The sequence below is a fragment of the Petromyzon marinus genome, unplaced genomic scaffold, assembly GCF_048934315.1.
Source record: "Petromyzon marinus isolate PM22_M1 ecotype Great Lakes invasive population unplaced genomic scaffold, UKy_Petmar_22M1.pri1.0 PM_G_Scaffold_19, whole genome shotgun sequence".
Lineage (NCBI taxonomy): Eukaryota > Metazoa > Chordata > Hyperoartia > Petromyzontiformes > Petromyzontidae > Petromyzon > Petromyzon marinus.
This window is the reverse complement of record NW_027422750.1, coordinates 1,202,135-1,227,861: the sequence shown is the minus strand read 5'-3', so window position 1 is coordinate 1,227,861 and position 25,727 is coordinate 1,202,135. Positions and strand designations below refer to the sequence as shown.

Below are 25,727 nucleotides of genomic sequence, written 5' to 3'. Positions count from 1 at the left end.
TTTGTTCCTCATACAAAATGTTACATGCACGCGCACAATCAGACAAGTATTAATTCTAAATCATTGACGGGCATATTAACATTGAATTACTGCAGCGAAATTGACTGCATCACGTTACATCGTATTAACAAGACGTTATTTTACAAATACGCACCGTCTGCTTCACAGTGTATGTAAAACATACTATTGCGTCATTCAAAACGAGTAGGCCGTTGCATGCTGGCGCCTGGGTCAAAATGTAGCAAATTCTAAACATTACACTACAAATAATAGATGAGGGCGCTTCGATGGCAACACAAGCAATCGTCATCAGGTGGGACAAGCACAGCTGCAATAAGAAACTGCTGGAGTAGGCGCCTACTACTTCAGCAGTTTCTCTTGCTGTGGTTGTCCCACCTGATGACGATTGCTTGTGTTGCGATCTAAACGCCGTGATCTGTTATGTTTCTACCCACGTGGTGACTTTACCGAAAGAACTCAAGAGTGTGGATTCCTGCAGTCACGAAAGCTTCGAATCAAGATTACCTACAAACTACATAACTGAGATGACGCATCAATCATCGCCCCCTACTGACAGGCTCTTGTCCACATGCAGGCCGGTGCAGGGCCACCACCTTGTGCCACACAGAGGCAGCTGCTACTTGGGGATGCTCTTCGAGTGTTTCAGACGAGGTACGACACAAATCTCCGTGTTGCTGAGGCGGTTAAGCAAGCACCATGTAAATGCAAATATTATAACATAGTGAATGCTTGGGAGCTTATTGTCTCTCGCTCCTGGTGAGAGATTGACCCAACCCACAGGTCCACAAAGACTGGCCGCTCTTACTCTGCAGGATGAACCAAGGAGTTGAGTGTTCAACTTCACATTCTTGTCATTAAAGGCCTATCACAAAGGTGCATCTATTGTAGCGACATTGTCTCTGGCTTACACATCTACCGGGTCTCCACTTGACTTTGTATTGTCTAGGAAGTCCACCCACACCTCCACTTCCACAAACTGCTGGGAGTTGCCTCGCTCTGCCTCACAGTCAGAATTCTCCTCCTGCTTCACGTTGCCTCCATCGATGTCAAGGTCCCATTTTGGAGTTTCATCTTCATCTTCACATTTCACCTTCACTTCTTCACTCTTCACCATCACCTCTTCCCTCTTCACCATCACTTCTTCCCTCTTCACCATCACTTCTTCCCTCTTCACCATCACCTCTTCATATTTCACCTCGATACCTTTAAAAGTGTCCAAGCTGGGATTTTCGTCCGGTTCTTGTTTCATGAGGGATGGGCTCATTGCGGAACTTTGACTTTCACAAGCTGATTTCAGACTCCACTCCTTGTGGATCTTGTGATGCTTCTGTGTTCTCTGGTGTACTTGAAGATTTAATGAATGTGCAAATGCCTTCCCACACACAGTGCACTTGAAGGGTTTCTCGCCCGTGTGTGTTCTCTGGTGTTTTTTAAGAGCAGATGACTGTGCAAATGCCTTCCCACACACAGTGCACTTGAAGGGTTTCTCTCCTGTGTGTGTTCTCTGGTGTGTTTTAAGAGCAGATGAATTTGAAAATGCCTTTCCACACACACTGCACTTGAAGGGTTTCTCTCCTGTGTGTGTTCTCTGGTGTGTTTTAAGAGCAAATGAATCTGAAAATGTCTTCCCACACACACTGCACTTGAAGGGTTTCTCTCCCGTGCGTGTTCTCTGGTGTCTTTGAAGATGAGATGAATCTGAAAATGCCTTTCCACACACACTGCACTTGAAGGGTTTCTCTCCTGTGTGTGTTCTATGGTGTGTTTTAAGAGCAAATGAACCTGAAAATGTCTTCCGACACACACTGCACCTGAAGGGTTTCTCTCCCGTGTGTGTTCTCTGGTGTTTTACAAGATCAGATGACTGTGCAAATGCCTTCACGCACACACTGCACTTGAAGGGTTTCTCTCCCGTGTGTGTTCTCTGGTGTTTTTTAAGAGTAGATAAATCTGAAAATGTCTTCCCACACACACTGCACTTGAAGGGTTTCTCTCCTGTGTGTGTTCTCTCGTGTTTTTTAAGAGTAGATAAATGTGAAAATGCCTTTCCACACACACTGCACTTGAAGGGTTTCTCTCCTGTGTGTGTTCTCTGGTGTGTTTTAAGAGCAAATGAATCTGCAAATGTCTTCCCACACACACTGCACTTGAAGGGTTTCTCTCCCGTGTGTGTTCTATGGTGTCTTTGAAGATGAGATGAATATGAAAATGTCTTCCCACACACAGTGCAATTTAAGGGTTTCTCTCCTGTGTGTGTTCTCTGGTGTGTTACAAGATTACATGACTGTGCAAATGCCTTCCCACACACAGTGCACTTGAAGGGTTTCTCGCCCGTGTGTGTTCTCTGGTGTTTTTTAAGAGCAGATGACTGTGCAAATGCCTTCCCACACACAGTGCACTTGAAGGGTTTCTCTCCCGTGTGTGTTCTCTGGTGTGTTTTAAGAGCAGATGAATTGGAAAATGCCTTTCCACACACACTGCACTTGAAGGGTTTCTCTCCTGTGTGTGTTCTCTGGTGTGTTTTAAGAGCAAATGAATCTGAAAATGTCTTCCCACACACACTGCACTTGAAGGGTTTCTCTCCCGTGCGTGTTCTCTGGTGTCTTTGAAGATGAGATGAATTTGAAAATGCCTTTCCACACACACTGCACTTGAAGGGTTTCTCTCCTGTGTGTGTTCTCTGGTGCTTTTTAAGAGCAGATGACCATGAAAATGCCTTCCCACACACACTGCACTTGAAGGGTTTCTCTCCCGTGTGTGTTCTCTGGTGTGTTTTAAGAACAAATGAACCAGAAAATGTCTTCCCACAAACACTGCACTTGAAGGGTTTCTCTCCCATGTGTGTTCTCTGGTGTGTTACAAGATTACATGACTGTGTAAACGCCATCCCGCACATCGTGCACATGAAGGGTTTCTCTCCCGTGTGTGTTCTCTGGTGGTTCTGAAAAACTGATGGCCATGCAAATGCCTTGTTACACACAGTACATTTGAAGGGTTTCTCTCCCGTGTGAGTTCTCTGGTGCCGTGTCAAATTTCCAGTCCGGTCCATGCTGTATGCACGCTGGTCGCATTGTTGACTTGTCGTACCGAGCTGCGCTGAGTGCCTTTGCTCCATCAGACCAATTCTGCAGAGGAAGCGTCAGCTGCAGACATAAAAAAAGAATATCCACACCATCTACACGTCAGGTACAGAGGAATGCACACGTGACTTACACGTCTATACTTATTAATATATTAATATATGATGTGAAAAAGTTTCCCAAATTCATCAGATTTGATGAACGTGCAAATGCCTTCACGCACACACTGCAACTTGAAGGGTTTATCTCCCGTGTGTGTTCTCTGGTGTACTTTAAGATGTGGTGACTGTGCAAACGCCTTCACGTACAGAGTGCACCTGAAGGGTTTCTCTCCACGGGCTGCTATGGCACACAATGAGAGGGAAAATGTCATAAATATGCCTGAGAGCCTTCATATCTTCAACATGAATGTTAACTCAAAACTCTAAGCACACAATTTCGGCTGTCTGACTACAAAAGGAATATTTATGAAAGCTCAATTCGGCTGACATAGCAAAGGGTGTTGAAAACAATACCATTTGTGTTATGCAGAAATTAATGTTCAATCGCAACTTAGAGGTGTGAATCCAGGCTCAGATGTCCTTAAATGCTGGGATGAACAGTTCCGACTTCAGCTGAATGTGTGTGCTGTGTTCACCTCCAGTTTCCATTCTTATAAAGAGTTCCAGAGGAAAACAAAAACAAACTATTGCTTTGATATAACCTTCGTGTTCAACAGAGTTAATAGACTTTACTGCAAACACAAACTGTATGCTGTCACTGGGTAAACAGGCGGTGGCGTGTCTAGAATCATGCCTGGCCACCTTCATCTGCTTGGCATGAATGCTTTCTCACTCCACCAAGTAATTAATTGAGGATCAACGAACATATCCGAGGCTAACTGGAGTTTGCGTGCCTCTCTCCGTGGTGAGATGTTAACTACCTCACCTGGTGTACAGGAAGTCGTGGGTTCGATCCCGACCCTGACGCCTGCTGTATATTTGGAGTTTGCGCGTCTCTCCGTTTAGCGTCTTTGACCGATAGACATTGACACACGTATTCTTGTTTCTTTCGGTAAAGTTACGTAGATAGAAAATAACAATAACAGATAATACAATTACATTAAATAAAGACCACTTGTGTTGCGATCAAAACGTGAGTTTTTTTGCTTTATTTACAATTATTTTTATTAGCTGTTATTTTCATTAAATTTTCTATCTACGTGACTTTACCGAATAAACCAAGAATATTAATTCCTGCAGTCACCAAAGTTTTAAGTCAAAACATTCACACACGTTGACAAAGCCTCACCTTGTGTTGTTGTGGGCAGGTCGCTTCTGATAACAAGAGCGGTATAGCAGCTCAAGCGGGCTTGGCCTGCTAACAAAAGAAAATAAAAACTGCGTGAATATTTACAATAAAACAAAGTTACAAAGTGGCGAGCCGGGTGAAGACAAATTAAACTTAAGCGAGATAATTAAAGTGAATGTAATCAGGCGAGGGCAGGAGGCAAGGCCCCGCGTGGCTAGGCCCCGCGTTGTAAAGTTCCAACCTGGACATCGATTCCCATGCTCGCTGCTACTCAACTGACATCCCTACGAGAGAGAGGCTCTACCTTGGTAAACAACAACAACCACCACCACCACAACAACCACAATCGCAATGAGAATTTCTCACCTCGGATTTTAGTGCAGGAAGCGATAGCTTCCTGTTACGTCGTGACGTCACGCGGCAGAAGGTGACATGACGTCCATCCGGGGTACGAGACACGCCCCTCCCACAATGAGCGGCTCCGTAGCTGAATGAATTAAATAATTAATAATTTGTGATAATGTTACCTCCCGTTATGTCGTGGGTGCTGAACCCGTCGCAATAAACTCGCGACGGCTTTAACGAATACATTATGTTAATGAGCCACCAGTCACTGGGCGTAGCTTTGCCCAAATAAGGATTGGCAATTGAAACGCAATCGGCAGTAACCCAAGCGGAGGTGACGTCACGCTCAAGAGCGCGGTGGAATACCTTGGTGACATGACGTCACTATCGAGGTACACCTCCCCCTGGCGTTTCACGCCAATGAAGTAATGCTGAGTGGTGACGTCACAGAGCGGGATTGGAGTTTAAGTTGATTTAGATTCATTTTCATTGCTCCCTCCCTTGGGTGCGTGGGCTCAGCTACAACAACGTGGACATTATTGTGTGTACACTGTGTGTGTGTACACAATGTGTGTACACAATGTGTGTGTGTGTACACTGTGTGTGTGTACACTGTGTGTGTGTACACTGTGTGTATACACTGTATGTGTACAGTGTGTGTGTACACTGTGTGTGTGTGTACACTGTGTGTATACACTGTGTGTGTGTGTACACTGTGTGTGTGTACACTCTGTGTGTATACAGTTTGTGTGTGTACACTATGTGTGTACACTGTGTGTATACAGTTTGTGTGTGTACACTGTGTGTGTACACTGTTTGTACACTGTGTGTGTGTACACTGTGTGTGTACACTGTGTGTGTGTGTACACTGTGTGTGTTTACACTGTGTGTTTGTACACTGTGTGTGTGTGTACACTGTGTGTGTACACTGTGTGTATACACTGTGTGTGTACACTGTGTGTGTGTACACTGTGTGTGTGTGTACACTGTGTGTATACACTGTGTGTGTGTATACTGTGTGTGTACAATGTGTGTATACACTGTGTGTGTACACTGTGTGTGTGTGTGTACACTGTGTGTATACACTGTGTGTGTGTACACTGTGTGTGTACAATGTGTGTATACACTGTGTGTGTGTGTACACTGTGTGTATACACTGTGTGTGTGTACACTGTGTGTATACACTGTGTGTGTGTACACTGTGTGTGTGTACACTCTGTGTGTACACTGTGTGTGTGTGTGTACACTGTGTGTGTGTACACTGTGTTTACACTGTGTGTGTGCACTGTGTGTTTTTACACTGTGTGTACACTGTGTGTGTGTACACTGTGTGTGTGTGTACACTGTGTGTATACATTGTGTGTGTACTGTGTGTGTGTACACTGTGCGTGTGTGTACACTGTGTGTGTGTACGCTGTGTGTGTATACACTGTGTGTGTGTATACACTGTGTGTGTGTACACTGTGTTTACACTGTGTGTGTGTGTACACTGTGTGTGTACACTGTGTGTGTATACACTGTGTGTGTACTGTGTGTGTGTACACTGTGTTTACACTGTGTGTGTGTACACTGTGTGTTTACACTGTGTGTACACTGTGTGTGTACACTGTGTGTGTGTGTGTACACTGTGTGTGTGTACACTGTGTGTATACACTGTGTGTGTGTATACTGTGTGTGTACAATGTGTGTATACACTGTGTGTGTACACTGTGTGTGTGTACACTGTGTGTGTACACTGTGTGTATACACTGTGTGTGTACACTGTGTGTGTGTACACTGTGTGTGTACACTGTGTGTGTATACACTGTGTGTGTACTGTGTGTGTGTACACTGTGTTTACACTGTGTGTGTGTACACTGTGTGTGTTTACACTGTGTGTACACTGTGTGTGTGTACACTGTGTGTGTGTACACTGTGTGTGTACTGTGTGTGTGTACACTGTGCGTGTGTGTACACTGTGTGTATACACTGTGTGTGTACTGTGTGTGTGTACACTGTGTGTTTGCACTGTGTGTGTGTGTACACTGTGTGTTTACACTCTGTGTGTGTACACTGTGTGTGTCGTTAGTGTTACGGTCGAAACGTCGTGAGAATTTGTATTGTTTTACATATATTTTATTATTTTATTGTTTCCCTTCAACGTGACTTTACCGAAAGAGCTAAGAATATGAATTACTGCAGTCACGAAAGCTTTAAATCAAAATTTCGTTTTTTTACGTCGCTTTCGAGATTTTTCCGCATTCACTTTTTGAACGTTAAAAAACGCGGATCCGTGAGTCGACATAAAGCGACAGACGCCGTCAGCAAACGCGCATCTTCGCCGTGAAGCCACGAGGCTTTCCGAGGGTCGGGCCCCGCTCAGAGTGGCTGGAGCCCCCCGCCGTTGGCGAAGTGGGCCATGCGGCCCGTGAAATGACGAGCCGAAAATTACTCGGGCAGAGCTCGCGGACTTTCGTGGGAATTTGTGATATGCGACTGCGCGTTCGTGTCTGAACTGGCCCGTATTACCACCAGCTGTGGTCTCAACAGGGGTTTCCCCCCGGTGTGTAATAAAGTAAACCTGTCAATTCTAGATACCAAGGTTCTTTGCAAACCCACAGATTTGTTCACGAGGAAATTCAGATCTACAAACACAGACACAATTTCAACCGAGAAGATGGTTTCAAATTAAGCAACCATTGGAAAGTTGTTCTAAATCGAACCAAACATTAAACTAATTTTCAATGGTACAGTATATTTCTCAAGTAGTGGTACCCCAAACTTTCGCAGCCCTTAAAAATTCCCTTTTCACACCATCAATAGGTAAACTCCCCCTCCCGCGCCAAACGGCAAGTCCACCCGCACGTACACCACCTCTATGCTGTCGGCCAATCAAATGCTAATTTTTATGCTAATTCCTTTGTCAAGGCACCTTGTTTCCTCGCACACAGCTTAAAGGTCGTGGTCTGAGCGTGGCTGTGTTTCACTCCAGCGCTGTCCTCGAGACAGCCTGATCCCTTCACCTGATGAAGGCCGCTTGTGTTGTGGCCGAAACGTCGTGATTTTTGTTGTTTTATTTTTTACCTACGTGACTTTACCGAATAGAACCAAAGAGGATTGTTGTGTTCTTTGTTTGTATGCGTGGCTCTGGTTCTGTCTTTTGATGTCCTTGTCTGTGAGTGCAGAAATTGTGGCACTGTCGGATGTCATCGGTACCATAACGACCTCCCACAATGAGCAAACAGCAGCGATGGGGGAAACGTCGTGAACCAACCGCACTGCATCATCATACCTCGTGACGTTATGCCCTGTGGCAGCTTGTCATTACACTTTGGCTGGGGCCTATACTTTGACTCAGCATTGACAGAAATTATTTACAATGCGTATTTTTATTCTTGGTTCTTTCGGTAAAGTGACCACGTAGAAGGGAAACAATAAAATAATAAAAATATAAAACAATAAAATGTATCACGACGTTTAGACTGCAACACGAGCAATCATCATCAGGTGTGAAAACTACAGCAAGAACATTTGAAAACCACAGCAAGAAAATTTCAAATTGTTCTTGCTGTGGTTTTCACACCTGATGATGATTGCTGCTTTGTGTTGCAGACAAAACGTCGTGAGAATTTTATTATTTTATATTTTTATTATTTTATTGTTTCCCTTCTACGTGCAGGTGACTTTACCGAAAGAATCAAGAATATGAATCCCTGCAGTCACGAAAGTTTTAAATCAAAATTTAATGCATATTGTTTTTCTGAACAAAAATACGAGCGTGTTGTGCGTTGAATCCTAGGGTCAGAGTCTATGCCACACGTGCAGTCTCAAGTTACCTATTGACAACTTTTACTCAGCCTACCCTGTCAAATCCCATCCATGTTCACTTTACTGGACTTCACCCAAGCTCGACTGCCAAGGTCTTCACAAGTCTCACAATTTATCGATTTAAAGCTTTCGTGACTGCAGGGCTTCATCTTCTTGGATTATTTCGGTAAAGTCACCACGTAGAAGGGAAACAATAAAATAATAAAAATTAAATTACATTTTATTATGTTTTATTTGTAATACTTACGTAGAAGTGAAATAATAAAAATAAAATCATATTTTATTATGTTTAAATTGTATTACTTACGTAGAAGGGAAATAATAAAAATAAAACAAAATAAAAGAATCTTTTATTATGTTTTATTTGTATTTCTTACATAGAAGGGAAATAATAAAAGAATAATATTTTATTATATTTTATTTGTATTACTTATGTAGAGGGGAAATAATAAAATAATAAATAAAATACTCTTTTCTTATGTTTTATTAATTAATAAAAATAAAACAAAATAAAATATTATTTTATTTTTTACTTAGAAGGGAAATAATAAAATTAAAACGAAATAAAAAAATATTTTTATTTTATAAAAATAAAATAATAAAACTAAATAAAATAATATTTTATTACGTTTTATAAAGTAATAAAATAACATTTTATTAAGTTGTATTTTTATTATTGTATTATTTCCCTTCAAGGTGACTGAAAGAACCCAGAAGTAGTAGTGGTCTAACAATATTCTATTGTTCACACATCCCACCTGACGCAGCAGGTCCATGACAAACACCCTCAGGACGTAGCTGCAAGCCGTAACTGGCCCCGGCGTGCGTGTTGGACAATAGAAATAGGTTTTACCCTTTTAACTGGCACAAAAAACTGACACCTTTATTCAAGGCATCATGTCTGCAATAACCACAACACATGCAGTCAAAATGCAAACAAAAAGACAACTCTGATAATATTTGCACTGTCCTTGAATTTGATTGGTCTACACCCGAGACGGCTTTTTCTTAGAGCCTAGTCTCCACTGGTGTTGGACCAGAAGACGCCAAAAGCTGTACAACACCAGTGGAGACTAGGCTCTAAAGAAAGCCGTCTCGGGTGTGGACCAATCAAATTCAAGGACAGTGCCAATATTATTATCAGAGTTGTCTTTTTGTTTGCATTTTGACTGCTTGTGTTGTGGTTATTGCAGACATGATGCCTTGAATAAAGGTGTCAGTTTTTTGTGCCAGTTAAAAGGGTAAAACCTATTACTATATCTTGTTACTGGCAAAGGAGGTCTCATAGTGTTGGACAATCTTCCTTTCTCCTCGTTGTGCAAGCGTGCTGATGTCTCTGTCGCCAACGGCGGGACGGGGGGTGGGACAATGAGCAAGAGGCGGCGAGTTCCCACCGTCTCAACAAGAAGAGAATGTCACCCGTCGGGGAGGGGGTTTGACGCCGCCACCTCAGAGTAACAACCGTAGCTGCTCGATCTTCTTTGGTTCTTTCGGTAAAGTCACCACCACGTAGAATGAGAATAAAATAATAAATTTATCAAATAAAATAACACAATAAAAACTCTCACGACGTTTCGGCCACAACACAAGCGGCCTTCATCAGGTGAAGGGACGAGACTGTCTGGAGGACAGCGCTGGAGCGAACACAGCCAAGCTCAGATCGCGACCTTTAAGCTGTGTGAGAAGAAACAGAGCGCCTTGACAATGGAATTAGCATAGAATTTAGCATTGAAATAGCTGAGTGATTAGCTTGTGACTGGTCACAGAAATGTCTATGTTAAAGTCAGAGCATACACATCCACAGAGGCACCCCTTGACAAAGGAATTGGCATAGAATTAAGCATTGAAATAGCTGAGTGATTAGCTTGTGACTGGTCACAGAAATGTCTATGTTAAAGTCAGAGCATACACATCCACAGAGGCACCCCTTGACAAAGGAATTGGCATAGAATTTAGCATTGAAATAGCTGAGTGATTAGCTTGTGACTGGTCACAGAAATAGCTATGTTAAAGTCAGAGCATACACATTCACAGAGGCACCTAGTACAAATCAAACAGGAGAATTTAGCATTGAAATAGCTGAGTGATTAGCTTGTGACTGGTCACAGAAATGGCTATGTTAAAGTTAAAGCATACACATCCAATGCTAATTCCTTTGTCAAGGCGCTCTGTTTCTTCTCACACAGCTTAAAGGTCGCGGTCTGAGCTTGGCTGTGTTCGCTCCAGCGCTGTCCTCCAGACAGTCTCGTCCCTTCACCTGATGAAGGCCGCTTGTGTTGTGGCCGAAACGTCGTGAGAATTTTATTGTGTCATTTTATTTTATCAATTTATTATTTTATTCTCATTCTACGTGGTGGTGACTTTACCGAAAGAACCAAAGAAGATGAATCCTTGCAGTCACGAAAGCTTTAAATCGAAATTTAACTGTAGCTCGAGTTTCATCATCTCGCTCGCTACAAAATCAAACATGCGCTCTTTCTCATCTCTGAATGCGTCGTTTCTTGAATTGCATAATTGCTGCTGTTGCTGCTGCTTGAAATAGAATGGGCTAATGGAGGTTGAGGGGAGGCAGAGTGTGGAACGAGTCGTAATGGGGTTCATGGGAAAAGTGGCACGTTTGGGTCTCCTGTTAACGTCTTTTTCTGAAATAAAGTGGTTGAAATATTTAAAAAATGACCTTTGAAAAATTGACTACACGGGTAAGAAATACACTGCTAGGTGTTTGAGTAGAGTGCAACAATGGTTATTGCTACACTGCCACCCACAAGGTCAGCCCAACAGCCTATAGCACGCCCATGTGTGGTGGACGTCTGCCCAAGATCCAGGCCGAGGCCTGCTTCACTTGCGAGATCGGGCACATTCCGGGGTGATCTAAATACCCGACTCTATGCGGTACACCGTCACACCGAAACCCTATCAGACCGTACCCACACCATGAAGCACACCGCCCCACACCATTACACAACACCGCACCAACATCGCACGACACCACAATGCCGTGCCACCGCAACGGGGCGTTTCACGACAATTTGTGAGCTCCGCCAACACTCGTTTGAGATTATTACAACGATAAGCCCTGTTAAAATTAAACATTGCGTTTTACCAACCTGTCCACGTGACGCGACCGGAACCGCTGACTTACCTGCGACCGAGGGACACGTCTTCACGTTAACGTGCGCTTACTTACAACGTTACCAACGGGCAATCTCCACGCAGTCATCGACCCCGGGAAGCCCGCAGGTTGACAAAGTGCCGTCGAAGCAACTCCATGGACGCCTGCCGCTCCCTCTGCAGCTCGTCGCGCGTCCACCAGAGTCCGGCCTGCAGTTCGGCCAGCGCGCATTTGTAGCGCAGCTCCATCTTCCCGTGCAGGGCGGCCTCCTTCAGCAAAGACTCCTGAGACTTCACTTCCTGTTCCAGCGCCCTCAGTTGCTGCCGCTGCCGCAGCCACGCCGAGTGAAGGTCCCTGCGGCACCGTGACACCTGGCGCTGGGTTGCACTCACAACCTTCACAAGCAAACACAACCTGCGTTACACTCACAACCTTCACAAGCAAACACAACCTGCGTTACACTCACAACCTTCACAAGCAAACACAACCTGCGTTACACTCACAACCTTCACAAGCAAACACAACCTGCGTTACACTCACAACATTCACAAGCAAACACAACCCGCGTTACACTCATAACCTTCACAAGCAAACACAACCTGCGTTACACTCGCAACCTTCACAAGCAAACACAACCTGCGTTACACTCGCAACCTTCACAAGCAAACAACCTGGGTTACACTCACAACCTTCACAAGCAAACACAACCTGCGTTACACTCACAACCTTCACAAGCAAACACAACCTGCGTTACACTCACAACCTTCACAAGCAAACACAACCTGCGTTACACTCACAACCTTCACAAGCAAACACAACCTGCGTTACACTCACAACCTTCACAAGCAAACACAACCTGCGTTACACTCACAACCTTCACAAGCAAACACAACCTGCGTTACACTCACAACCTTCACAAGCAAACACAACCTGCATTACACTCACAACCTTCACAAGCAAACACAACCTGCGTTACACTCACAACCTTCACAAGCAAACACAACCCGCGTTACACTCACAACCTTCACAAGCAAACACAACCTGCGTTACACTCACAACCTTCACAAGCAAAACACAACCCGCGTTACACTCACAACCTTCACAAGCAAACACAACCTGAGTTACACTCACAACCTTCACTTGCAAACACAACCTGCGTTACACTCACAACCTTCACAAGCAAACACAACCCGCGTTACACTCACAACCTTCACAAGCAAACACAACCTGCGTTACACTCACAACCTTCACAAGCAAAAACAACCCGCGTTACACTCACAACCTTCACAAGCAAACACAACCTGCACTACACTCACAACCTTCACAAGCAAACACAACCTGCGTTACACTCACAACCTTCACAAGCAAACACAACCTGTACTACACTCACAACCTTCACAAGCAAACACAACCTGCACTACACTCACAACCTTCACAAGCAAACACAACCTGCGTTACACTCACAACCTTCACAAGCAAACACAACCTGCGTTACACTCACAACCTTCACAAGCAAACACAACCTGCGTTACACTCACAACATTCACAAGCAAACACAACCCGCGTTACACTCATAACCTTCACAAGCAAACACAACCTGCGTTACACTCGCAACCTTCACAAGCAAACACAACCTGCGTTACACTCGCAACCTTCACAAGCAAACAACCTGGGTTACACTCACAACCTTCACAAGCAAACACAACCTGCACTACACTCACAACCTTCACAAGCAAACACAACCTGCGTTACACTCACAACCTTCACAAGCAAACACAACCTGCGTTACACTCACAACCTTCACAAGCAAACACAACCTGCGTTACACTCACAACATTCACAAGCAAACACAACCCGCGTTACACTCATAACCTTCACAAGCAAACACAACCTGCGTTACACTCGCAACCTTCACAAGCAAACACAACCTGCGTTACACTCGCAACCTTCACAAGCAAACAACCTGGGTTACACTCACAACCTTCACAAGCAAACACAACCTGCGTTACACTCACAACCTTCACAAGCAAACACAACCTGCGTTACACTCACAACCTTCACAAGCAAACACAACCTGCGTTACACTCACAACCTTCACAAGCAAACACAACCTGCGTTACACTCACAACCTTCACAAGCAAACACAACCTGCGTTACACTCACAACCTTCACAAGCAAACACAACCTGCGTTACACTCACAACCTTCACAAGCAAACACAACCTGCATTACACTCACAACCTTCACAAGCAAACACAACCTGCGTTACACTCACAACCTTCACAAGCAAACACAACCCGCGTTACACTCACAACCTTCACAAGCAAACACAACCTGCGTTACACTCACAACCTTCACAAGCAAAACACAACCCGCGTTACACTCACAACCTTCACAAGCAAACACAACCTGAGTTACACTCACAACCTTCACTTGCAAACACAACCTGCGTTACACTCACAACCTTCACAAGCAAACACAACCCGCGTTACACTCACAACCTTCACAAGCAAACACAACCTGCGTTACACTCACAACCTTCACAAGCAAAAACAACCCGCGTTACACTCACAACCTTCACAAGCAAACACAACCTGCACTACACTCACAACCTTCACAAGCAAACACAACCTGCGTTACACTCACAACCTTCACAAGCAAACACAACCTGTACTACACTCACAACCTTCACAAGCAAACACAACCTGCACTACACTCACAACCTTCACAAGCAAACACAACCTGCGTTACACTCACAACCTTCACAAGCAAACACAACCTGCGTTACACTCACAACCTTCACAAGCAAACACAACCTGTACTACACTCACAACCTTCACAAGCAAACACAACCTGTACTACACTCACAACCTTCACAAGCAAACACAACCTGCACTACACTCACAACCTTCACAAGCAAACACAACCTGCGTTACACTCACAACCTTCACAAGCAAACACAACCTGCGTTACACTCACAACCTTCACAAGCAAACACAACCTGTACTACACTCACAACCTTCACAAGCAAACACAACCTGCACTACACTCACAACCTTCACAAGCAAACACAACCTGCACTACACTCACAACCTTCACAAGCAAACACAACCTGCGTTACACTCACAACCTTCACAAGCAAACACAACCTGCGTTACACTCACAACCTTCACAAGCAAACACAACCTGTACTACACTCACAACCTTCACAAGCAAACACAACCTGCACTACACTCACAACCTTCACAAGCAAACACAACCTGCACTACACTCACAACCTTCACAAGCAAACACAACCTGCGTTACACTCACAACCTTCACAAGCAAACACAACCTGCACTACACTCACAACCTTCACAAGCAAACACAACCTGCGTTACACTCGCAACCTTCACAAGCAAGCAACCTTGCGTTACAGTTGTGAGCAGATTAACGCGAAAATTCCCCAAGCATTAACGTTTGCAAACCAACCTATGTTGATGCTTTGAGATACTAACCTTCACTAAGTATGTTTTATATTCTGATTCGCACGGTTGCCTACATACGGCGCAAAAGACGTTCAACATACTTATATATAAAATTATTTTCCCATATTTAACCTTACTTCAGTCTACAGGGCCTCTTCTACTTACACACGAGTTAGGTTCCAGAGGTCTGTTCGTAAGTCGATTTGTTCGAAAGTCCAACTTTACTCCTGTCGATTCCCAACGTGTTGTACGGCGTGTACACTCAACACGGGGAATGGGTTTACAAGTTGTGTAATCTCCTGTAGATGTAGATGCCAACTTGGGAGGTTGAACTTACGAATCTCGGTCCGAACAGGCCAACTGGACATACGGACAGGGGTTTGTTCTTATCGCTGAAAGTTCGTAAGTCGAATGTTTGTAAGTAGAGGAGTCCCCGGATACCACGATGTTAATTACGTGCGTGAAATAGCGCTCAACAAAGCCCCCCACACTGAGTCTGGAGACTTTTTCTGGAGTGTGCCGCTTTGCAATTCTTCTTTGCCGACACCAACAAGTGTTTGGGCTCCGTGTGGGGAAACAAAAATGACAGCACGCAGAGAAACCCCACAAGTACAAAAGTGTCACACTAAACACCACCATATTCTGAACCGCTGAAGGTTTTAGAATTCAAGTACTAACCGCGTTCGCCCCTGCTTAGCCTCTGAGATCCGTTGAGATCAGGTACATTCAGTGTGATTTGGTAACAGGCAGAATTTAAATTTTTGTTTTTTATGGAAAGGAAATGCACGCAAAGCGCTTCCTCAATCTACTGGATGGATGAGGCCCTGTCCACGCCACGGAGTTCATGGGGGTTATTTGACCATACTTCGCCAGAATGGTCAACGAGACTTTCTGAAGGCGAGGAGCATGGACGTGGGATGCAGCGAGCAGCCCCGCCGTGAGTCCTTGGCACAATCCACACTCAACCCACTTAGCTTCTTAGATATGACAAAATCGGGCGCATTATGGGCATATTCAGTCACACATCCTACTTAGACCATTCAGTTCCGTCAAAACACATCGGGCGAGGAGAGAGCAAAGCGATAGATGACGTTACTGTGCTTCCTCTCACCTCCTGCAGGGCTCCAAGCGACTTCTCAAGCTGCTGCACCTCACGCTCGAGCTTCCGGCAGCGCGTCGCCCGCCCGTCCGCCTCCTGCCGAGCGGCCAAACCCACCTTCAGGTCGTTCTGCAGGCACTCGCAGCGAGCCCTCGGCTCGCCCCCGGCCGCTTCCGACGCGCTCGGCGCGGGCTTCGGCCCGCGAACCCGCGCCGCGTCGGCGTCGTCCTTCCTCCTCCCTCCGCCGTCCCGCCTCAAGGCGGCCGCGTCCTCCTCGCCCCGCGAGCGCCTCGCCCCCGTCGCCAGCACCTCGACGCCCACGCCGCCCGCGCGCCTCTCCGACTCGCGAGGGGACCCCGTGGAGTCGTCTCCCGCGGCACCGGCGGCGGCGGCGGCTCCCTCGGGGTACTCGCGGCCAACGACGACGCCGGCGCCTCGTTCCGGCCGGGCTCCACGCGCCGCCGCCGCCGCCTCCGCCGCCGCCTGTTCTCCGGACACGGTGCTGTCAACGTCCTTCGGGCGCCGCGCTCGGCCCTGGCGAGCCTGTTCCCCCGCCGCCGGCAAAGTCGGCGGCCCGCCGCCGCCGAGGAGGCCGTCCGAGGTGCAGGCGTGCCCGGCGGGGAACAGGTCTTCTCCCGCCCAGTGGTTCAGGCGGCGTCTCGCGGTGCGAGGGACATTCATGGTCACGGGACGTGATTTGGGAAAGGCAAATGGGACCTCTCGTCAGTCGGCTCGTTCGGCTCAAAGTTGACGGTGGGTCACGCCGTCCCTTAAAAGGCAAACAAAAAAAAACCACAACCATTTCATTCCCTTCAACGTGACTTTACCGAAAGAGCCAAGAATATGAATTACTGCAGTCACGAAAGCTTTAAATCAAAATAACCTCGGCGCGTTTCGTATTAAAACTGGCGGCAATGCTTTTGCGGTATTCGAGTCGCGACTTCCAGATGACGACGGCAAGCGACGCGCTCCGGACTGCGCTTCTGCGGCCGTCTGGAACGCTCTTCCCTTCCGACATCAGGAAGCCACCGGAGCTATGCCACTTGTTAATTCGTCTCGATTGAGAAACTCGTTTCTCTAGTTCTAGATTTGAAGCTTTCGTGACTGCAAGGATCCATACTCTTTGGTTCTATTCGGTAAAGTCACGTAGGTAAAAAATAAAACAACAAAAATCACGACGTTTCGGCCACAACACAAGTGGCCTTCATCAGGTGAAGGGACCAGACTGTCTCGAAGACTTTCACTCCAGCGTAGTCTTCGAGACAGCCTGGTCCCTTCACCTGATGAAGGCCGCTTGTGTTGTGGCCGAAACGTCGTGATTTTTGTTTTATTTTTTACCTACGTGACTTTACCGAATAGAACCAAAGAGTATCATTTCTTTAGAAGTGCTTCTGCTGTGTCTAGCTTGTTTGTCCTTCCCCCCACCCCCGTACCTCCGATTATCGCGGTTGGCTACGTACGGTGCAAAAGAAGTTCAACGTAGACGTGCGGTCGATCATCGATAATGATAATCCGACGGCGTCGTGGGGCGTGTGAATGCGCCGGATTTTAAATACCGACGGATAATCACTGTGCACGGACTGTACTCACTGTGCCCGGACTGGACTCACTGTGTCTGTGATGGACTCACTGTGCACGGACTGGACTCATTATTCCCGGACTGTACTCACTGTGTCTGTGATGGACTCACTGTGTCTGTGATGGACTCACTGTACCCAGACTGGACTCACTGTGCCCGGACTGGACTCACTGTGCCCGGACTGGACTCACTGTGTCTGTGATGGACTCACTGTGTCTGTGATGGACTCACTGTACCCAGACTGGACTCACTGTGCCCGGACTGGACTCACTGTGCCCGGACTGGACTCACTGTGTCTGTGATGGACTCACTGTGTCTGTGATGGACTCACTGTGTCTGTGATGGACTCACTGTGCACGGACTGGACTCATTATGCCCGGACTGTACTCACTGTGTCTGTGATGGACTCACTGTACCCCGACAGGACTCACTGTGTCTGTGATGGACTCGCTGTGTCTGTGATGGAATCACTGTACCCGCACTGGACTCACTGTGTCTGTGATGGACTCACTGTGTCTGTGATGGACTCACTGTGTCTGTGATGGACTCACTGTGTCTGTGATGGACTCACTGTACCCGGACTGGACTCACTGTACCCAGACCACGTGGTTTCGTGGTTTTGGTTTTGCCGGGAAATGCGCTGAGCTGACGCTTGCCGTCGCAAGCCAATCGCCGCATCGATTCCTCGACATCTAAAGTCGGCGCGATTCCTCCCCGTCGAATCCTGCTTGATGAGAAATCAACCAATCGCCGAAGAGATTCTACGTCCCGCGCGCGTCGATTGTCGACCGTCACGAATCGACCGTCGCGATTCGATGAGGCGACTCCGACCTCCGCCGACTCCGAGGCCCACGGACGAGGCGGCCACCGCTTTCCTGGTGGCCACGCGGAGCAGCAGGAGGGCCTGGGTGAGACACGCGCTGTGGACACGTGACACCACCTGCTGTGGACACGTGACACCTGCTGTGGACACGTGCCACCTGCTGTGGACACGTGCCACCTGCTGGTGGTGTACACACAGAGACACACACACACACAGACACACACACACAGAGACAGACACACAGACACACACACACACAGACACACACAGAGACACACACAGAGACACACAGACACAGAGACACACAGAGACACACACACACAGAGACACACACACAACACACACAGATACACAGAGACACACACACAGAGACACACAGACACACAGACACAGAGACATACAGAGACACACACACACAGAGACACACAGACACACAGACACAGAGACACACAGAGACACACACACACAGAGACACGCACACAGACACACACACACACAGAGACACACAGAGACACACACACACAGAGACACACGCACACACAGAGACACACACACACAGAGACACACACACACAACACACACAAAAACACAGAGACACACACACACAGAGACACACACACAACACACACAGACACAACAACAACAACCGCCATTCGCCACTAAGTGGCGGTGACGTCACCACGACGCTTGTGCCAGGCTATTTGCACCCTGATGCCACGTGACGTGTCGAACGCCCCCTGGCAGAAGGTCACGGGGCAGACCCAGGTGCCACGGGTCGACTGACTGAGATGACTGGCTGATGCACCAACTGTGCCCCCTACTGTGCCAACCTGCTGTGCTTTAGCCACCCGGCGCTCCGCTCGTTGTTGTGAGCGTCGCTCCTCTGCCCTCCGTTATTGTTGGAGGGCGACTACCTCCAACTGCCCAGTAGCATCCTTCACGAGCCTCCTCCACAGAGGCCGATCTTGACACCGCTGGTACCAGTCATCGGCAAGTCCACTCAGCTCCACGTCCTCCTGTACCACATCACTCCATCTCTTCTCTAGCCCGTGCCGCGCCCGCTTTGCCCCCTCAATCCGACCGAACAAAAGCTGTTTCAGCATGCGGTGGATGGGCATGCGGGCTACATGACCCAGACATCGCAGCCTTGCCCGCCGGAGGAGCTCACCGATGGGACCTTGCCCAGATCTTTCAAGAATTTGTGAGCTCCTCACACAATCCAGTCTGGTTAAACCCAGGATGGATTGTAGGCAGGCCAGCCTAAATGTTTCTAACCGGCGAAGATGTTCCATTAGGGGGGTCCACGTTTCGCAAGCGTAGAGAAGGGAGGGAATGACCGTGGCCGAGAAGACCTGAAGCTTAGTGTGGAGCGACAGACCAGGTAGCTTCCACACAGAGTTACGCAACCGATGAAAAGATATTGCCGCTCAACTGATTCGGAGTGAGACCTCTGCTGTTAAACTGGAGTCAGTCATAAGCACACTGCCCAGGTATGGGGAACTCTCCACTCTCTCCAGAACTGCCCCATCACCGATCGGGAGTTGTGGGGGTGGAGTGTCCGATGGTACAAAATACCCAGGCAGGTGCTTAGTTTTGGTGGGGTTGATGGTAAGGCCCCACCTCTTAGTGGCATGCTCCAGTCTCAGCAGCAGCGTCTCCAACTCCTCCTCTGACTGAGCAGCTATTACCAAATCATCAGCATACATAACGTGGTTAGCAATAGGGAGCCATCCCGTGACCGCACCCGGGCATCGATCAGCCTCCCATTATATCTGTACCATATGGAGAATCCCCCGGTACAGCTATTCAAGGCTTCACGAACTACGTGGTCAAAATAGATGTTAAATAATGTGGGAGCCAGAGGACATCCCTGTCGCACCCCAAGGTATACAGGGAATGGCTCTGACTCCCGGCCACGTAGTTTTACCTGGGCCCGCTCACCATCATGAAGGTCCTTAATGATCGTGAGCAGAGGGTTAGGTACTCCAAAAGCACGAAGAACGACCCAGAGCCCAGGCCTACTGATGGTATCATAGGCCTTGACCAGGTCAATAAAGCAGAGATGTAGGTCTTGTTGGAATTCCCTACACCTCTGCTGTAGCAGACGGACAGAAAATATGGCATCTGTGCAGGACCGCCCTATCCTGAAACCGCATTGGGGCTCCGCAAGCCTCTCCTCAGCGTGCCTGGCAAGGCGATGCTGAATAATCCATGCCAGGACCTTTCCCGGCACACTGAGGAGTGAGATGCCCCTGTAGTTGTTACAGTCTGTGCGGTCCCCCTTCTTAAAAAGGGGGACCACCAGGGCATCCTTCCAATCCTGCGGAACCCGTCCAGTGGTCCAGACTGTTGTTATGATGTCATATAGGGCAGTCTGTGCACAAACGCCACCCTCCCTCAGCATTTCGCTTGGGAGATCATCTCTGCCCGCTGCCTTTCCTGGTCTCAGACTCCAGATCGCCTTCAGTACTTCCTCAACAGATGGCACCTCAGCCAGCCACTCACAGGGGGTGACTTCTTCCAATATTTGAGGCACCGCAGCCTCAGCAGGGTCATCCTCACTTTGTGCCAAGATGTTTTCCTGGCTGAGGGATTTTCCCTCCCCCAGGACCTCACAGAAATGCTCAGCAAATCTGCAAACCTGTTCCTGAGATTGGATCACCGTTTTTTCCCCTAATGATGGTAATAGGTGTGGCGCTGCAGGTTACTTTTTTGATGGAGTTAAATAGAGATTTGTGATCACGGGCCACTGAGGCAGACTCCATCTCCTCAGCAACCCGCGACCACCACCCATCCTTGCAGCGCCTCACGGCTCTCCGAACCTCCGAGCGAAGGCTGCGGTAAGCCTCCTCATTCTCTGACGTGGCATTCTGTAGCCGATGGCAGTGGGCCTATTGCTTTTTCTCAACCATCCTGAACACCTCCTCTGTCAGCCAGGGTCTCTGGGGAGGTCTGGACCGCGTACGCAAAGCAGCCATTGCAGCTGCATGAGTCACAGTCCTAAACCGCGCCCATTTACCCTCGACATCAGGAGGAGTCGAGGACGATGCCAATCCCAGCCGCAAGCGATGATGAAATTCTCGCTTGCAACTTTCATCAGATAACTGAGACCAGGCCAAATTAGGTCGGAATGGGGTCCTGGGTGTACACCCACCACCGGAGTGGAAGAATGGCAGGCGCATCTTACAGATGACTAGTCGATGGTCAGAGGGCAGATCAGCTCCACGGTAGGTCCTGGTGTCAAGGACATGGGCTCGCATCCGCTGGTCCGTCACTATGTAGTCCAGCAGATGTTCTTGCTTGGACCCGGCATGCATCCATGATGTTGTGTGGATGCGCCGATGCCGGAACAGCGTGTTGGTAATTACAAGCCCATGGGCTGCACAAAAATCTAGCAGCCTCCTACCATTGTTATTGAGCTGATCTGGCCCATGCCCTCCAATCACTCCAGACCTGGTGCCAGTATCGTGACCAACTCGGGCATTGAAGTCACAGACACAACAGACACAACACACACAGAGACACACACACACAGAGACACACACACAGAGACACACGCACACAGACACACGCACACACAAAGACACACACACACAGACACACACACACAGAGACACACAACACACACACACACACTGAGACACGCACACAGAGACAGACACAACACAAATGTCTCCCCGTGTAGTCTCCCTGACGGGCTGCGTGAGGCTTACACACACAGACACACACAGAGACACACACACAGACACACACACAGACACACACACACACACAGAGACACACACAGACACACACACAGACACACAGAGACACGCACACACAGACACAACACAAATGTCTCCCCGTGTAGTCTCCCTGACGGGCTGCGTGAGGCTTACACACAGACACACACAGAGACACACACACAGAGACAGACACAACACAAATGTCTCCCCGTGTAGTCTCCCTGACGGTCTGCGTGAGGCTTACACACAGACACACACAGAGACACACACACAGAGACAGACACAACACAAATGTCTCCCCGTGTAGTCTCCCTGACGGGCTGCGTGAGGCTTACACACAGACACACACAGAGACACAGACACACACAGAGACACACACACAGAGACACACACACAGAGACACACACAGAGACATACACAAACAGAGACACACACAGACACACAAACACAACACAAATGTCTCCCCGTGTAGTCTCCCTGACGGGCTGCGTGAGGCTTACACACACAGAGACACACACACAGAGACTCACACAGATACACACAGACACACACACAGACACAGAGACACACACACAGACACACACAGAGATACACACACAGACACACACACAGACACACACACACAGACACAACACAAATGTCTCCCCGTGTAGTCTCCCTGACGGGCTGCGTGAGGCTTACACACAGACACACACAGAGACACACACACAGAGACACACACACAGAGACACACACACAGAGACATACACAGACAGAGACAACAACAACAACCGCCATTCGCCACTAAGTGGCGGTGACGTCACCACGACGCTTGTGCCAGGCTATGTGCACCCTGAGGCCACGTGAAGTGTCGAACGCCCGCTGGCAGGAGGTCACGGGGCAGACCCAGGTGCCACGGGTCGACTGACTGAGATGACTGGCTGATGCACCACCTGTGGCCCCTACTGTGCCAACCTGCTGTGCTTTAGCCACCCGGCGCTCCGCTCGCTGTTGTGAGCGTCGCTCCTACGCCCTCCGTTGTTGTTGGAGGGCGACTGCCTCCAACTGCCCAGTAGCATCCATCACGAGCCTCCTCCACAGAGGCCGATCTTGACACCGCTGGTACCAGTCATCGGCAAGTCCACTCAGCTCCACGTCCTCCTGTACCACATCACTCCATCTCTTCTCTAGCCCGTGCCGCGCCCGCTTAGCCCCCTCAATCCGGCCAAACAAAAGCTGTTTCGGCATGCGGTGGCTGGGCATGCGGGCTACATGACCCAGCCATCGCAGCCTTGCCTGCCGGAGGAGCTCACCGATGGGACCCTGCCCAGATCTTTCAAGGATTTGTGAGCTCCTCACACAATCCAGTCTGGTTAAACCCAGGATGGATCGTAGGCAGGCCAGCCTAAATGTTTCTAACCGGCGAAGATGTTCCATTAGGGGGGTCCACGTTTCGCAAGCGTAGAGAAGGGAGGGAATGACCGTGGCCGAGAAGACCTGAAGCTTAGTGCGGAGCGACAGACCAGGTAGCTTCCACACAGCGTTACGCAACCGATGAAAAGATATTGCCGCTCGACTGATTCGGAGTGAGACCTCTGCTGTTAAACTGGAGCCAGTCATAAGCACACTGCCCAGGTATGGGAAACTCTCCACTCTCTCCACAACTGCCCCATCACCGATTGGGAGTTGTGGGGGTGGAGTGTCCGATGGTACAAAATACCCAGGCAGGTGCTTAGTTTTGGTGGGGCTGATGGTAAGGCCCCACCTCTTAGTGGCACGCTCCAGTCTCAGCAGCAGCGTCTCCAACTCCTCCTCTGACTGAGCAGCTATTACCAAATCATCAGCATACATAACGTGGTTGAGCAATAGGGAGCCATCCCTTGACCGCACCCGGGCATCGATTAGCCTCCCATTATATCTGTACCATATGGAGATTCCCCCGGTACAGCTATTGAAGGCTTCACGAACTACGTGGTCAAAATAGATGTTAAATAATGTGGGAGCCAGAGGACATCCCTGTCGCACCCCAAGGTGTACAGGGAATGACTCTGACTCCCGGCCACGTAGTTTTACCCGGGCCTGCTCACCATCATGAAGGTCCTTAATGATCGTGAGCAGAGGGTCAGGTACTCCAAAAGCACGAAGAACGACCCAGAGCCCAGGCCTACTGATGATATCATAGGCCTTGACCAGGTCAATAAAGCAGAGATGTAGGTCTTGTTGGAATTCCCTACACCTCTGCTGTAGCAGACGGACAGAAAATATGGCATCTGTGCAGGACCGCCCTTTCCTGAAACCGCATTGGGGCTCCGCAAGCCTCTCCTCAGCGTGCCTGGCAAGGCGATGCTGAATAATCCTTGCCAGGACCTTTCCCGGCACAGACACACACACAGAGACACACGCACACAGACACACACAGAGACACACACACAACACACACAGAGACACACACACACAGAGACACACGCACATAGACACACGCACACACAGAGACACACACACAGACACACACAGATACACACAGACACACACAGACACACACACAGATACACAGACACACACACAGAGACACAGACACAACACAAATGTCTCCCCGTGTAGTCTCCCTGACGGGCTGCGTGAGGCTTACAGACACACACAGAGACACACACACACAGAGACACACACACAGAGACACACAGAGACACACACACACAGACACAACACAAATGTCTCCCCGTGTAGTCTCCCTGACGGGCTGCGTGAGGCTGACAGAGCCCGCGCGTCTTTGTGGGCCTCAGGCTGTGAGGGCGAGAGGTCGGCTCCACTCTCTCACTCACCGCCCTCCTTGTTGTGTCGCCCGCTCTCGTTCACGTTTTTGTTTTATTATAGTCGTAGTTGTTGATGTTACAGTATTAGTTATTATAGCAGTTCATGTTTTTATTACTATTGTAATTGTTTATATTATTGCTGTTGTAAGTTGTTGATGTTATTATTAGTGTTATAGTTATGATTGTAGATGTTGTTGTTATTATAGTAGTAGTTATACTTATGATTATAGATGTTGTGATGGTGGTGGTTGTTAGTCTCCTCAGAACACACAGCCGCCTTCTCCCGCCAAAACGCGACACTTTGGTGGTGGAGGGAGAGGGTCGTGGGCGAAACCAACGCGAGCAGCGGGCGAGGAAGGGGTGAATGTAACCGGCGAACTTAAATTATTTTAATTTAGGGGGGTACACAGCAAACGCCTCCGTTCACTAACGCCAGCGAGCCCCTCTAGCTTCTTGTCGCTATGGATGAAATAATTAAACATCAAACAAATTCGCTACATTTATTCAGCGCGTCTTGAGTTTTGATGCTTTTCATCCCCCTCTTCCGGGCTATGCTTGGTATAGTCTGAAAGGCAGCAGCGCCTTATCTAG

General features: G+C 48.2%; 1 protein-coding gene across 1 annotated transcript; it reads right to left on the bottom strand.

The window, feature by feature from the left end:
• Positions 1-11,759: 11,759 nt before the first annotated feature.
• On the bottom strand, positions 11,760-25,456 carry LOC142912125 (uncharacterized). Its single transcript, XM_076060443.1, has 3 exons — positions 25,146-25,456; positions 16,233-16,989; positions 11,760-12,050 (listed from the first exon to the last, which is right to left on the bottom strand). Exons 2-3 carry the CDS (start codon positions 16,899-16,901, stop codon positions 11,760-11,762), a joined length of 960 nt encoding a protein of 319 aa, XP_075916558.1. The 5' UTR covers positions 16,902-16,989; positions 25,146-25,456.
• Positions 25,457-25,727: the final 271 nt, after the last annotated feature.